Raw genomic sequence first — 15962 nt, 5'->3', positions numbered from 1 at the left:
CAAAAAAAAAAAAAAAAAAGAATCATTATCAAAATTGCCAACACGGGGCTGGCAGAGTTAGCATGGACTCCTGTGGAAGGCAAGCATGGGAAAATGGATGGCTTTCTGGCTTTGAAGTTTTTAAGAACTGGGCTGGCAACATGGCTCAGCAGTTAAGAGCAGTCGCTGCTCCTACAGGGGACCCAGGTTTGGTTCCTGCCCACATGACAGTTCACAACTGTCTGGAACTCCAGTTCCAGGGATTCCACACCATCCTGTTGCCCGCTCGGGTACCTGTACACACAAAGTGCACATAAACTAATGTAGGCACACACACATAAGCAACTAGTAAAGTTTTAAAGCTTTGAGAGGACTCTTCCAGAAAACCAAGAATCAATTCCCCACACCCACATAGTGGCTTGCAGGTGTCTGTAATTCCAGTCCTAGGGGCTGTGACTCCCTCTTCTATCCTCCCTGGGGACCAGGTACTACTGATGTGGTACAGTCAGGAAGGTAAAAACACCCATACACATTTAAAGAAAAAAGTTTTTTTTTTAGGACCCGGGAACTTGCAGAGGACAGAATGGGGACATGAGCGAGAGTGAGTACAAAAGGGGGAACAGCAGAAAAATACTTGCCAGGTAGGTGTGAAAATGTCACCATGGAACCCAGTATTTTGTATATGTCTGTGTTTACATGCAATAGATTCATATGTACACATACATTAATTTTAGACCTGCACATGATCTCGGATAAAAGCATTGCGAACAACATGCTTGTCAGCTCACTATTGTGTGGAGGTTTTAGTTTTGCCTGCTCTCTTCCTTGGTAAATGCCTTGGCTGCCCAATGATTTCATCCTTAAGTACCAAGCAGGGCCTAAAGGCCAAAGCGCCAGACCACGAAGCCTGTCTTCTGTCGCCCCCTAGTGGTCCTTAGAGTGTGAGGTAGATCCTTGCACCAGTGGGACAGAGGACCTGCCCCAGGGAAGAGCAACAAAAACTACTCAGGCTTAAAGAAACACAAATTAGCTTTTGTATCACTGATTTTTCTAATTAAAACCTTACTTTATGCTCAGGGCATCTTTAGACCAATCAAGCTCTTTAATCCCATCAGATTACCATAAAATTAGTAAATTTATTGAGGAGGGGTCCTCCATTTTTTTCAACACGGAATTTTGAGTTATTTGGGGTACATATGTGCACATGCTCACAAAGGAGAGGTCAACCTCAACCATCGTTTCTCAGGAGCTGGCCTTGCTTTTTAAGACATGACTCCTCACTGGAAGGGAGGCTTCCTCCCCAGGATAAGTTTGGCTGGTGAGTATGGCCCCAGGACCCACCTGCCTCCACCTCCTGCTTAAGAAATCATGAACTAAAGGTCAACTGTAAGTGAGCCTAGTTTATTTCATTCCTGTTGTTTTTCTTTTAATGCTAGTAGCTTTTAAAATAAGAATATAATTCAGTGCAATGAGGTGAAAAAGCGGGGGGGTGAGGGGCATTCATTTTTAATCAACTAAGTTTCCCTATCACCAGTCTTTAACCTACCTTACTTTTAGAAGATAGAGAAATGTTTTCAAAGGAAAGCTACTTCAGTGATTGGGGGAGGGAATAATTCTCTTTTTAAAAAGAATGTCTCTTTTTGTTACCAAGGTAACAAGAAAAGAGCTATCTTCCAGAGTTTCCGGGTTCCCTGTGACTGCTGTAGCTAAATAGTACATTGTAAACAGCACATGGCTCAGCTGACGGAAGTTCACCTCACTGCAGGAGACACAGTGACTGTGACAAGAGGGGACAGCACAGCAAAGACAGGAGCCTTGCCTCCCCCACCCTTACCCCCACCTCTGCCCCACGCCTACCCCACGCCCAGAGCTAGAGGCATCCATCCCTGCACAGAACGGCAGGGGAAAGGGAGTGCCGAGGAATGTCACAGGGAAGAAAATATCTCTGATAAAGTAACGTGGGCAGGTAAGCAGAGTGGTGCGGTCCAACCTATCCGGAGCAGTCAGTTATCGCTGACCCTACAAACCAACCAGCAGCCAGGGGATCAGAGAGGTTCCTGCAGCCAAAATCGTACAAAGACCTTGTCCTAGCCACACCCATGCATGTGTGGGTGTCAGTGTGGCTCCACAGGGTGTGCATAGCAATCACTTGAAAACCTGAACCAATCTGCGCGACGGGGTACACAGGATTTAGTCTGAACAGACAGAGCAAGTTCAAGTCCACAAAGAGGCAGAGAGGTGAACCAGGAAGAGGTGAGGAGACAAACAGTAAGACCAGATGGATTCTTGCTATCAATCTTTATTTATTATTGCTCTCTGGGAAGTGTTTTGTTCTGAAAGCCAAGCCTCAAAGAAGCAGTACACAAAGAAATCCTGCTGCATCACAGAGAGAAACGATGCCTCAAGATCCTGTTTGCAGAATATTAACGAGAAGGTCTACTTGTGCATAGCAAAGGAAATAAACATTAAGCAAAGACCAGAAATTGCAGGCAGAGTGTGTGTGCAGTCTTCACATTCAGCCTCATGTTGACACAGTGAGGTAGAGACCCACATGCACCTAGCTGTCTGGGAGGTCGAGAGTCCTCGGTGAACCCAGGTGTGCCAAGGGAAGGGCGCTGGCTTCCAGCCGAGTATTTCATTGAGTTAATGGAGAAGGGAGAGTTCAAATGTAGCCTCGTGGCTCGGATATTCTAAAAGGAAGGAAATATTGTGAGAAGACTGTTAAAGACAGAGTGTTCACTGAAATCTTCACTATCCAACACACAAACCAGGAAGGCGGGGTCACATTTTACCATTTGTGGCCCCGAGTGAAGAAGAGAAAATAAATTTCCATCATGAGAATGGAGCCAGGTGTGTACTGGCTGTCAGACCTAACATATACCAAACACCAGAGGAAAGGCACGCTCTCTACGGCTTCCCGACTATTTGTTAGTGGAAGGCAGAGTGGTTACATCTTCAGCCAAGTTCCTGGGGAGTAATTTCAACAATACAGGTCTCCATTAGAAAGCAGTATTGAGCATGTGCATTGGGAAGGAGTGTTATGTATTTGTTTATTAATATGTATGTTTATACACATGTGTACATGTGTGTGTGTGTCATGTGTATATGAGGGTGCCCATGGATGCCACAGGAAGGCATGGGATCCCTTGGAGCTTGAGTCACAGGCAATTTGGGTACTAGGAACCAAACTTGAATGCTCGGTAAGAGCAGCAAGTACTCTTAGTCACTGAGCCATCTGTCCAGCCTCAGGAAGTAGAATTCAATTCTGAATACTGCGCTGGGCCTGTGCCACCATGCCTTAAAGGCAGCATTTAGGAGGCAGAAGCAGGAGGATCTCTGAGTTCATGAGTTCAAGGCCAGGCAGGATGACAAAATGAGACTCCGCATCAAAAGACAAAAACAAAGACAAAAGCAACAAAGCAGAATCTGAACCCCATACACTATCGCTCCTCAGACTCAAGCATGGTTTGGGTTCTAACTCTACACTGCACAGGAGAGTGTCTTCACAGTTCTGTTCACTGCCATGCACTCCAGCAGGTCACGTTTTCAACCTGAGTGAGTATGAAATCCCCCGGCACAGAGACAGGCTTGCCTCTGGAAGCTGAGTGGTTCCCAGGGACTTGGACCCTGCTATCAGCCATGGCACACGTGAAGAAAGTAAGAGGAGTCAAGGGTGAAATCTGGTTCCCTCCTTCACATCCAGGGGTTCAGACTTTGAAGCAGATTACTACTGGCTGGGTTCCAACCTAGAACCCTCGGGGAACACACCAAATGCTCTGCCCAGTGCTACGCTGCTTTCATTTTAACTCTGGGATCGAACCTGGACAATGACCACACACTAAGGCTTCTCTCTCCATGGTGCCATTTCACACTCAGGATTTCATGGTCATCATGTCAGAACTGCACAATTTTCAAGGAACTCTGCAAGTGTTGTGAGTAGTGATGGCTCTGCAGTATTTGGGAAGCTGCCTGTGGCCCTGTGGCCCTGTGGTTCTGTGGCCCAGTGGCCACCGGCTGCTTTCACAGCACAAAGTGAACTCTAGGGTTTTCACCTAGTCTCTGATATCTAAGGATCCCACCACACCCTTCATATTCCCTGATACTGTAAACTGCCATTCTCCCATTAATATACTCATGTGGTACTTACCTACCTGTAGAGAATTACATAATTACTGCTTTATCACCAACAGATATTTAAAACCACGAGGAAGCAAAAGCTTCCAAAGGTCTCCTAGTCCAGTGTTTCCACACAAGTGTATCTAGTGCACAGTGTGTCCACACAAGTGTCCAGTTGATATTAATAAGTGAAGACAGACTGTGAAGTCCTTAGGATGACATGCACAGCAGTAGCAATTGTCTCTCATGAAGCAGTAGCTAGCTCGGTGACTTTTGGATTAGGTTTGCAGTCAGCATCATCAGTAATGAAATCAGTCACACTGTGAACATGCAAACATGCTGGCTAGTAGAGGCATCAGGACCGGAAGCTGCTTCTGTGCCAGCTCTTAAATAAAGATCATGTAGAGGAGAAAGTGTATGCACACTGACCCTTCTTTATTCCTTTCCCATCATGCCCTAGTGCCAAGTCGTGGACATGGTAGACACTGAAGCCTGCAGTGCACAGAGCTGAGCAGGAGAGACAGACCTGTGACAGGTCACACAGGACACACGGGACACACGGGACACACGGGACACGCAGGACACATGGGACATGTGGGACATGCGGGACACACGGGACACACGGGTCACACAGGTCACACAGGACACATGTGTCACATGGGACACATGGGACACACGGGACACACGGGACACACGGGACACACGGGTCACACGGGACACACGGCACACACGGCACACACAGGAGTTAGCACTCAGCTCCAGAATTATGCACCTACCTGGGAAAGTTGAAGCACCAGCCTGAAGGGCCTAAGAATCTTCCCCTTCTCCTGCCTCTTCCTCGGGTTCCTCTTCTTCAGCTTCTCCCTCTGCTCCTCCCTCTGGTGCCTCTTCCGTCTAGTTTATACAAAGCCACGTCATTACTGAGAAGCATAGCGCCAAAGACACAACGGGAACAAGATACCAAACTTAAGCTGAGGGCTCTCATGACACCTGCCACACAAAAGACGGTGGAAAGTGGCTGAAGAAGACATCTGACATTGATGTCCAGTTGCCACATGCACTCATACACACACATACACACATAAACACACATATACATACATACATATACGCACACAAACATATATACACACATACAAACATACACACATATACATACATACACACATATATACACACACAAACACACTTACACATATACACATACACAGACATGTACATACACACACACAAAAATACACACACCACACACATACATACAAACACACACACCATCAACACACGAGAGGAATGTAGCAAAAGTTATGGCAGTGTCAACAGCAAAGGTTTTCACTCAGTTGATTAAACCATTAATGATTGCAGACCTTACCTCTTCTGTTGTCTTTCCCTCTTCTCCCTCTTCTCCCTCTTCTCCCTCTTCTTCCTTAGGTCCACAAAGGAAAAAAAAAAGGAGTAAGCCTTACATTGAGTTTTTAAGGTAACAAACTATAAAAGCATAGAATCTCACTGCACAAGCAGAACATCAGGCATGCTCACAACACTCAGTGCAGAGATGCAAGCAACTAAGCTTTTAAACCAAAATTTAAAAAAAATTTTTTTAAAAGTCACTTCTGCCCTTTTATCCCTTTAAGTGTGCCTTTACTTCAGCTGGAAATCTGTTCATAAAAGCCACAGGCCAGTGAGGCTGCTCCGTGGGTGAAGAGCTTGCTGTGCACGCCGGATGAGCTGAGTTCAGTCCTCATACCCCACGTAAAGGTGGAATGGAGAACCAACCACACAGGGTTGTCGTCTGACCTCTACATAGGTACCATGGCACAGTAATGATCATTCTTAAATAATTTTGAGATGATAATGACTTCATTTCCCCCTTCTCTCCTCTCAACTCGTCTTTCATATCCCCCCACCCAGTTTGTTCTCATTAAAACCCATGGCCTTGGCATGGCTGCCGTCTATAGACCTTAAAGCCATGCCACCACCCTATGGCTTGCTTCTCTTCAGTTAGAGCCACAGCAATGCCAGCCATGGACTTGCAGTCCCTCCCTTGTGCGGCTGAGGTAGGTGCATCCCCCCTGAGGCCAGACTCCAGGATGACTTTAGTCTCTTACTTATCCCCTTCTTGCCTTCATGGCTCCCAGACCACAGGCTGGGTCATGTGGTATGTTACCTTCTACCACCCTTCCAAGCCATCCCCAGAAGCCTTTAAGAACCAGGGCTTCCTTTTGTTCCCCACACTAAAGGCACTCACACCTTGGGAATCCCAGACACAAGTTGCTTGCCAATAACTCTCCTAAAGGATAACTCTTTCATCTCATTCCTCTCAAACCTGGAACATCTTCTTTATTGTTTAAAACAATGGCTAAAAGTCATCTGGACCCTGCCTATCCCTCTGGTTTCCCAACTCCTCACTCCTCCTTAAGCCAAACTGAATCTCATGAAATCCTTTTATATCAGCAGCCACTAAATATAAGGTTTGCAAAGAAGGCATTTCCTAACCCAGAAGACTGAGTTACAGGCCCCTCAGACTGGCGCCCACAGCCATCACTGAGGTGTCTGTCTATCTGAATTTCCTGTGTGCCCCCAGGAGGTGTGATCTGTCCCTTATTTATTATCAGGATCCTGCCACTTGTGGAGCCAAGATGTAAACTCAATAAACACCATCAAATGGCCGGGAGCAAGAACACATGAGGCCTGATACCTACTGTCTGCCTTTCAAAGAATATTCCTTTTCTTCTTAATCTCATGTCATCAAATTAAAACCCATCATACACAGCATCGGATTACCAATTCCATAGGGTTTTATATTTTCCTAAATCCAAGTGAAACAAGGGGTGTTATTAAAAACGGTGCTTTTGGGGCTGGAGAGATGGCTCAGCGGTTAAGAGCACTGACTGCTCTTCCAGAGGTCCTGAGTTCAATTCCCAGCAACCACATGGTGGCTCACAACCATCTGTAATGGCATCCGATGCCCTCTTCTGGTGTGTCTGAAGACAGCTTACAGTGTACTCATACACATAAAATAAATAAACCTTTAAAAAATTAAAAAATGGTGCTTGAAGATCATTGGGGGAGGGGGTTACTGCAGTAACTGCTGATCTCAACCTTAGGTAACTGTCAGTAATAGGGGAGAGACTGGGCACTCCTTATCAGTGCTTAAACTGACCCGATTTCTTGGAATATGTCCTAAATGGATACAGTCACCTGCTCAGTGCTCTTATAGAAATAGCCCCAAAAGTATTTTCAAGGGCCTTGGAGAGGTCTGCACTAGCTCTCAGAGTGCAGGCCTCTGTCAGTGCAGGACTCTGCCTTCCCATGGCTCCTTCCCAGTCACTGAAGTTCTTCCTGGCATGGGGTGACAGCTCAATTGACTGATAAAATGTGAACTGGATATGTTTAGCAAATGCCATTCCTGCTTCTAGTCCTTCTTAGGTTGAGGTGCAATATACTAATTTAAAAAGCTTCACAACATAAGCTCACAGAATTAGACAATTTTCTGAAGCAGGCAGCTGTCAACTATACAAAATGCTTGAAGTCAGTTTTGTGGTTAGAAAATAATCACATAGACTTATAAAGAAGGCTGTAACTGCCAGGTCAAGAAGCCAGGTGCAGACTGGGTGGGAACCAGCACCGTGAGTGTCATATTATCCACATGATACCGCTGTATGGTCCTCCACAGGAACCACCAGGGGCAAACATGGGAAATGAGAAGTCTCAGGCCTGCCACAGCAGCTATTTTCTGTCAGGACCTCAGCCAAGATTCAGGCCACTGGCACAGCGCTAGGACAGTACCAAGAGCAGGTGTCAGCGGTGACGAGTGTCAGACATGGATGCTGAGGCCTGCCAGTGTGGCCTGAAAGGGCAGCTGGCCCTAGAACTGGCAGGAGAGAGAGCACTGGGGTACCCTCTGGGTCTCTAGCCCTTAGCCCAGCCTTGGGCCTGCAAGCATTTTGGAGCTACATCCATGCTGGCCTTATAAAAGGCACTTTTGTGTGGTGAGACCCCAACTGTGTGTCACTAAGGCCAGGGCTTTCTAGGTTTTCAGATAAGGAGAACCAGCTGGTAACCAACATGACTCGAAATAATTTCACCTTTTCCACAAGGTGACTTTACAAACAGAGCCAACACAAACATGAGCCAGTTGTGACCTTTCCACCATTCTTTGATGCTCTCATGATGTTCCTTTCCCGTGGGGAGGCTCAGCCTAAAACTTGTAGCCCACCACATCCCACAAGTCTCCTGGGAAGCCAACACCACCCCTATGCTTTGTCAGCCAGATTCCCAAATTCTGCAAGTGGTCCCCACACCCATTGTTCTGGTGCTTATAGAATCCCACACATCTTTATCATCTGGCTGTCCCTGAATAGCAAATCTCTTTAGGATCAGATCCCATGCATGCCTCAGACTCCCTGAGACCTGTTGGTCCCCTGGATGCTGAATTCAGTGAGTTTCTTTCCCAGTGCTGGGCTTCAGTCTTCAAGTTCCTGTTGCTATTGCAACAACATGAATGCCTGACTGTTTTTCCCCCAGGAGGCTCATGGGAAGCTACATGTAGAGTTAGTCATCATTCAGGAACAAGGATCCTTGTCTGACATGAATGTGACTTATCCATGGACACATGATGATTACTGAGGCCTGCACTGACTGATCTCCACCAAGCCTGATTCAGGGTCCTCCCTCTGGCCCTCTTACACCCAGTCCACAGCAGTGAAGCAGGGGTGAATAGCTGATTCCTCACAGCTAAGCTCTCGGTGTCCACCTTCTTTCTCAAAGCTGTGAACCCAGCACACGGCACAATTTCCAGCACCTTCCAGGAGCTCAGTACTGGGAAAGGCGCAGAGACTACTGTGAACAGAGCAAGCACTCACCTTCTTCTCTTGGGATTCAGAAAGCTCGCCAGCGTCTTCACTGTCCTCTTTCTGTGCCTCATTTTCTCCGCTTCCTTCAGCCTTCTCTGTTCCCTGTTAAGGCATCGCTGACCTTCAGTAAGTTCCTAAGTAAAAGGGCAGGCCATGCCTGCTGTGGCTTCCCACTTACACCATGGCACATAAGTGACACCAGCAAAGACCTCCTCTGCACAAGGTCATTAAGACGCTGACACAATCTCCCCAACCCCCCCTCCCCAACTGCTAACAGACTGACTGCATGCATGCTGCAGCCATAAAGTGCTAAGTGTGAGGCGTTGAGTTTAAGGTCGGTAGAGTGACAGGTGCATAGACAGATGGATATAAATGAATAATGTAGACAGATTAACAAGTAAGGGATGGGGAATGGATGGATGATAGATGGATGGATGGATGGATGGATGGATGGATGGATGGATGGATGGATGATGGATGGATGGATAAATGAATAGATGGGGCATGGGGTAGAGGGTGGATGGATGGGTAGATAAGTGGATGGTTGGATGGATGGATGGATAGATGGGTAGATGGATAGAGAAATGAATAGATGGGGCATGAGGTAGAGGGTGGATGGATGGGTAGATAAGTGGATGGTTGGATGGTTGGATGGATGGATGAATAAGTGGATGGATGGGTGGGTGGGTAAGTAGGTGGATGGAGGATGGATGGATGGATAAATGTGTGGGTGGGTGGATGGATGTATGGATAAATAGATGGATAGATGGGTAGGTGGGTAAGTGGGTAGATGGAGGATGGATGGATGGATAGGTGGGTGGGTGGGTGGGTGGGTAGATGATAGATAAAAGACAGATGGTAGATAATGATGATGTTAGGTGGATGCTACATAGACACAGAATAGATAATAGATTATTTAGATGAGGGAGAACTCACAGATGATTGATAGATGACAGGTAGACTGACCAGCTGATTGATAGATATAGATGATAGATAGATAGATAGATAGATAGATAGATAGATAGATAGATAGATAGATAGATAGATAGATGGAGATAGGTTGAAAGATGAAAGAAGATAGACAGACATAGATATATAGGTAGACAAAATAAATAAGAAATTTCAGGACCATCAGCCCCTCTGAGGACACTGGCAGCACCAGCCCTTACCTCTGCAGCTCCCTCTGCCTCTCCTGCTACATCTCCATTGGGAAGGGACGATGCTTCCTCAGACTTTGTCACCTACAGCAAACAGTTGGGAATACTTGAAAACTCTCTTGAGGATATAACTCTCTTCTATATCTTTTAACTAATTGAATTATTCTCATCTTCAGCCTTCATTTTATTCAATACAACTGGGGGACACCTAGAGGTTTCCTTCCTTAATCCAAGCCTTTTTATGTCCACCTTTCAGGGACTCTTCATAGTGTCTGACTCAGACACTCTCCACTGGCTGCACAGAGGATGTGCAACAGGTCCTTCCTTCCCAGGTCCTTCCCTTTTTCTAGAACTCTCGCTGCACACAGCAGATGTGTCGTGCCTGATGTCTGGCCTTTCCCACATCCTGCTGCTCTGTCTTTTATTTCTTGTTACAATGCTTCTCTCTCTGAACTGAACTACAATGTAACGTTCAGTGCAGCTCCTTGGCTTTGTTGCTTATCTAGTTTCAAATGAGAATTCCAGAACATCTTTAGAAGCTCAAATTCCTCCCTTCCGTAGTCCTCTTGACATGTTCAGTCTCATTTGCCTTTCACTCAAAGCACCTGAACTTGGTAGGGTGGTCCCTTCCTTAGGTGACTGGCATTTATTTAAATATTTTGACACAAGCTGATCACCACTACAGAAATTATATCAAAATGTATCATCATAAGTTACTTTGGGCCGTAAATCACTAAATTACATTATCTCAGAGGGATGACCCCTGGTACTGGGGCAGCTTCAGGTAGAGAACAGTGAGTTCAAAATCAGCCTAATCTACAGTGGGGACTTGTATCAAAACAAAACCACACCTTGAGATGTCATGTGTGTCTTATTCGTTAAACAGATATCTTCCTAAGAGTAAATCCATGACAGAGGTTTTGATGTTGATGCTGCTGTTATGATACCATGATGTAACTTGCATATTGCAAGTGTGGTGTCTCTAACAATGTGTAACATTGTAATGATTGTCTATCTCTGCTAACTAGGGCAGAACTCCAGCTGCAGTATAATTGGATATTGTCCATTGATAGTTGCTAAAATAAAACATAGAAGAATTTTATGGGTGAGCTGAAGAGATGGCTCAGTAGTTAAGAGCCCTCACTGGTCTTACTGAGAGTTGTGGGTTCAATTTCCAGCACCTACATGGTGGCTCACAACCATCTGTAACTCTAGTCCCCATGGATTTGATGCCCTCTTCTGGCCTCCAAAGGCACCAGATGCATTCATGGTGCACAGATGTGTATGCAAGGAAAACATTTATACATTTTTAATTAAATTTTTAATTTAATTAACTGTATGGGACCAGCAAGAGGGCTCAGCAAGTAAAAGCATTTACCATACATGGCTGGAAACCTGAATTTGATCCCTGAAGCCAATACAAATGTAGAAGAGAACCAATTCCACAAAGTTGTCTTTTCACCATGGGGCACATGTGTGTGTGTGTGTGTCTGTGTGTGTCTTTGTGTGTGTCTATGCATGTGCACACGTGCATGCATATGTGCACATGAATGCACTGAGATGTTTGTGTACAAACAATAATCATAAATAGAATTTATTTTTAAATTTTTATTATTAATAATAAAAATTGACTCTTTTTGAGTCAGGGTTTCTCTGTATAGCCTTGGCTTTTCTGGAACTCAAAGATCCACCTGTTTCTGCCTCCCAAGTGCTAGGATTAAAGGCATGCCACAATGCTATCCAGCTAATAAAACTTATTTTTAAAATAAGAGTTTTATCTGCTATCAGACAATAAATAACTATAGGTTAGTGATCATAACTTCCATTATTTGTTTCTAGTGACATACCATGTATTTCTTTAATTTTGATGTAGCACATTTTAGGAAGATGTTTTTCCAAATTGAGGTTCCACCACCTACTCCATTTTATTTTTCAAAATGTAGATGTTTCAGGCCCTTCCCAGACCTGCTGAATCTGGCTTACTAGTCATGACATATTATGTACCTGAATAAGCATACACATTACATCAAGATTTCACCTCTGTGCCCATTTAGCCTTATAAATTAGGAGTCATACTTGTGAATTCTTCAAAAAAATTAAATTAATGATTTTACAGATAATTGTGTAAACATTTTTATTAACTTAGTTTTTGTTTTCTGTGCCACCTGTGGCGGGAGGAACAAATTTTCTCATTTAATGCGTGGTTCTTGTTTTGTCACTAAACGTGATGGCTTCTGTCAGCTTGACAGAGTTAGAATCTCCCACTGAGCTATCTCGCTGCCCCCTCCCAAATGTTTTGATCCTCTAAGTATAGATTTAAATAAAATATTGGCATGATGGATACCTCAATGTGTGGCAAATAAGGGGGGTTTTAAGTGGGTTTCTTCTTAGATTTATTTATTTCATTTTATGTGTATGAATGCTGGGCTTGGTACCTGTGGAGGTTGGAAAAAGGGGTCATGTCTTCTGGAACTAGAGTTGTTGGTATTTATGAGCCACCACATGGGTGCTGGCAATCTAACCCGGGACCTCTGCAGGAGTAACAGACATTCTTTCCTGCTGAGCCAACTCTCCAGCCTGCTCCATCCCCACTACACACACACAAACACACACTCACACATACACACACATATACACACACAGGCACTCACACACAAGTACATACAGAAATACACACATATACACCCATATACATATATATACAAAGACACACACATACATACACACATGCACATATACACACAGGCACTCATATGTACATACAGACACACACAAACCCACACTCACACACATACATACATACATACACACATACATATACACATACACACACATATACATACAGACACACACATATGTATGTGTATGTGTATATGTGTATGTGAGTACCTATGTATATATATATGTGTGTGTGTATATATGTGCATGTGTGTATGTGTGCTTGTGTGTCTGCATATGTGTGTGTCTGTATGCACATGTGTGTGAGTGTATGTGTATATGTATGTCTATATGTGAGTGCCTGTGTGTGTGGTGCATATATTTGTGTGTGTCCATGTGGAGGCATGAGGTCAATGTCTCAATCACTTTTCTTTATTTTCCTTCTCTTCTTTTCTTCCTCCTGTCCTTCCTTTCTTTTGAGACTGGGACTCTCACTGAACCTGAATCTCACTCACTAACTAGAATTTACCTGTCTCTCTGTTGCATCCACAGCTGACTTTTTTATGTAGTCTCTTGGGATCAGACTCGGGTTGTCATATTTGTGTAGCCAGTGCATTACCCAGCAAACTACCTTCACAGCCCCTTCCACTATCTCCTCCATGAAATGTTTAAACTAAAGTGATCCCATTGAATGGGTCTTATGCCAAATGAAAACCCTAAATTGCACATAATAGTCTTCAGCACTAGTGTTTGGGATATACTGCAGCTACGTTTAACAAAGCAAATGCCATTTCATTAAAAAGAAAGGGGAATTATTTGGGTTTGGGGTTTGGTTTGGTTTGGGGTTTGTTTTGTTTTGTTTTGTTTTGTTGTCCCCCTATACAAGTATTAACTGATCTCAAAATCTCTACATAGTACCATTTGATGAAAGCATTAGTGCAGGGTGCAACATGGCCTGCACACTGAGACACCTCCATTGCCTGTGAAGACTGGCTCAGGAAGGAGCACACGGGTGCACTCTGCAAACCTGTCTGTGAGTCTGTGAGGTGTGGGTTTGAGTTTCTTGTCCTAAACTAACAACTAATTTAGAGGGCTGGAAAGATGGCTCAGTGGCTAAGAGCACTGGTTGCTCTTCCAGAGGTCCTGAGTTCAATTCCCAGCAACCACATGGTAGCTCACAGGCACCTGTAATGAAATCTAATATGCCCTCTTCTGGAGTGTACTCACATACATAAAATAAATAAATGTTTTTTAAAAAGAACTAATTTAGACTTATTCATACAAATCTCTCTTAGAGTCAATCTGAGCACAAATAAGAAACTGATATTTGTTGTGTGTGTATCCATGGGTGTTTTGCCTGTATGTATGTCTGTGCACCATGTGCATGCCTGCTGCCCACAGAGGCCAGACTAGGGCCTTGGATCTCCTAGAATTGGAGTTAGAGATGGCTGTGAGCTGCCATGTGGATGCTGGTACTTGAATCTGGGTTCTCTTCGAGAGCAAACAGTATTCTTAACCACTGAGCCAGCTTTCCAGCCCCAAGAAAATTATTTTTTTTTAAAAAGTGAGTAAATTTCACAGTGTGGTCTCATGTCAGTGGAGAGTGGTATATGAGAGACTCTGCTTCTGTGAGAAGAATGAAGCAGATGTTCACATGAACTCTATGTCACGACTGAGCTTTGTCAGCATCTGCATTGATTATATGTAATCAAAGAGGAATCAACACTAAGGGGACACTGATGAAACCCACACAGTGCTTGAGTCTAGATCTTTCTTTCCACTTCTTACCAGACAAAAAGTGAACTCATAGTAAGTAGAAATTACTAAGCTGAGAGCAGATGTCATGTGCCAACCAAACTTTGGGGAGCTAGATGTGAAGTTATTATGGTGACATAACTGAGGGGTCACATAAGTGGTTCCAGTGCCCCTCACAAACAGACTTAGATAACCCAACACAAAGATGTGACACTTTCTCCCTTTTTTACTCATCTTTTTCAATGCTGGAAATTGAACCCAAGGCCTCTTTCTAAGCAATTGCACTGATCTGTGCCCCCCAGCTTCACCCCAACATTCACATTTATTCAATATTATAAAATTTACTAGAACAAGAATGAAAGCAAAACTGGGAAATTGTCTGGTGAAACCTTTGTATTATCTCTATGCACACAGTTCCTCAATGAAGACTATATTAAAAATCATGTCAGTGCTGAAGCAATGTACACACACACATACAGACACACACACACTCATGCACACTTATGCACAGATACACACACAAATGTACACAAACATTACATACACGCTCATGCACACACATGCACACACATACACACATGCACAGGTGTACACACAAACATTAAACACATACACACTCAAGCACACATGCACAGGTACACATACACAAATATGCACTAACATTACACATGCACACAAGCACACACATTCATGCACACACATGCACCCATGCACAGGTATACACATAGAAACATTACGTACTCACACACTCACACATGCACCCATGCACACACTCTCATGCACACACATGCATACATGCATACCTGCACTCACATGCATACATGCATACCCACACACACATGCACACACACAAACATTAAAATGGTATAGAGATAAGCAGAGCACCTGCAGAAGAGTGACATGTAAATTCATGAAGCATTCTGTAGGTCAATGAAAACCATGTTGTCTTAGAGTATCACTGATGAGCACTGCTATGTGCTAGTTCTATCTTTTGTTATTATAGCCTGCACTATACCACCCAAGCTTACCTTTGATCCAGGAGGGGGAGCCAGACCAAGGAATGAATAAATAATATTTTCTTCTTTTGCAGAGAAGAAGGAGTCAAAATCCTTGAAGCAAAGAAAGAGAATATTTAAATCCATTATACACTTGGGAGCTAGAATAAGCCACAAGCCCAGCCTCTTTTTATCGGTCACTAAGAACAAAACATCCTCTCAGTTTGCTTTGTCATCTGATTGCTAAACCATATGGATATAAAGTAAAGACATTAATTTTATGTTTGCCTTCTACGTTGTTGTTGTACCTACATAGCATAAGAACACACACATACATGTGGGAGACAGAGGAAAGGCTGGGGAGGGAGGGTGTGATCAGGGGCAGGTGCACAGTGCCTGGAGGGGGAGGGATGTAATCAGGGGCAGGTGCACAGTGCCTGGAGGGGGAG

The 15962-nt window shown here is 44.3% G+C and overlaps 1 protein-coding gene across 1 annotated transcript in view; it reads right to left on the bottom strand.

The window, feature by feature from the left end:
• Positions 1–2270: 2270 nt before the first annotated feature.
• The window catches only part of LOC110329533 (SH3 domain-binding glutamic acid-rich protein), a 27546-nt gene continuing 13854 nt past the window's right edge, over positions 2271–15962 (bottom strand). The window contains exons 3-8 of the mRNA XM_021209188.2: positions 15547–15627; positions 10118–10189; positions 8958–9050; positions 5465–5518; positions 4872–4989; positions 2271–2669 (exon numbers count right to left, since the gene is read on the bottom strand). Of these exons, the coding sequence (XP_021064847.1) occupies positions 4903–4989; positions 5465–5518; positions 8958–9050; positions 10118–10189; positions 15547–15627 (387 nt within the window). The 3' untranslated portion in view covers positions 2271–2669; positions 4872–4902. The remainder of the gene's footprint in view (positions 2670–4871; positions 4990–5464; positions 5519–8957; positions 9051–10117; positions 10190–15546; positions 15628–15962) is intronic.

Source organism: Mus pahari, chromosome 12 (assembly GCF_900095145.1).
Source record: "Mus pahari chromosome 12, PAHARI_EIJ_v1.1, whole genome shotgun sequence".
NCBI lineage: Eukaryota > Metazoa > Chordata > Mammalia > Rodentia > Muridae > Mus > Mus pahari.
The sequence above is the reverse complement of the archived record's forward strand: the minus strand, read 5'-3'. Positions and strand labels throughout refer to the sequence as shown.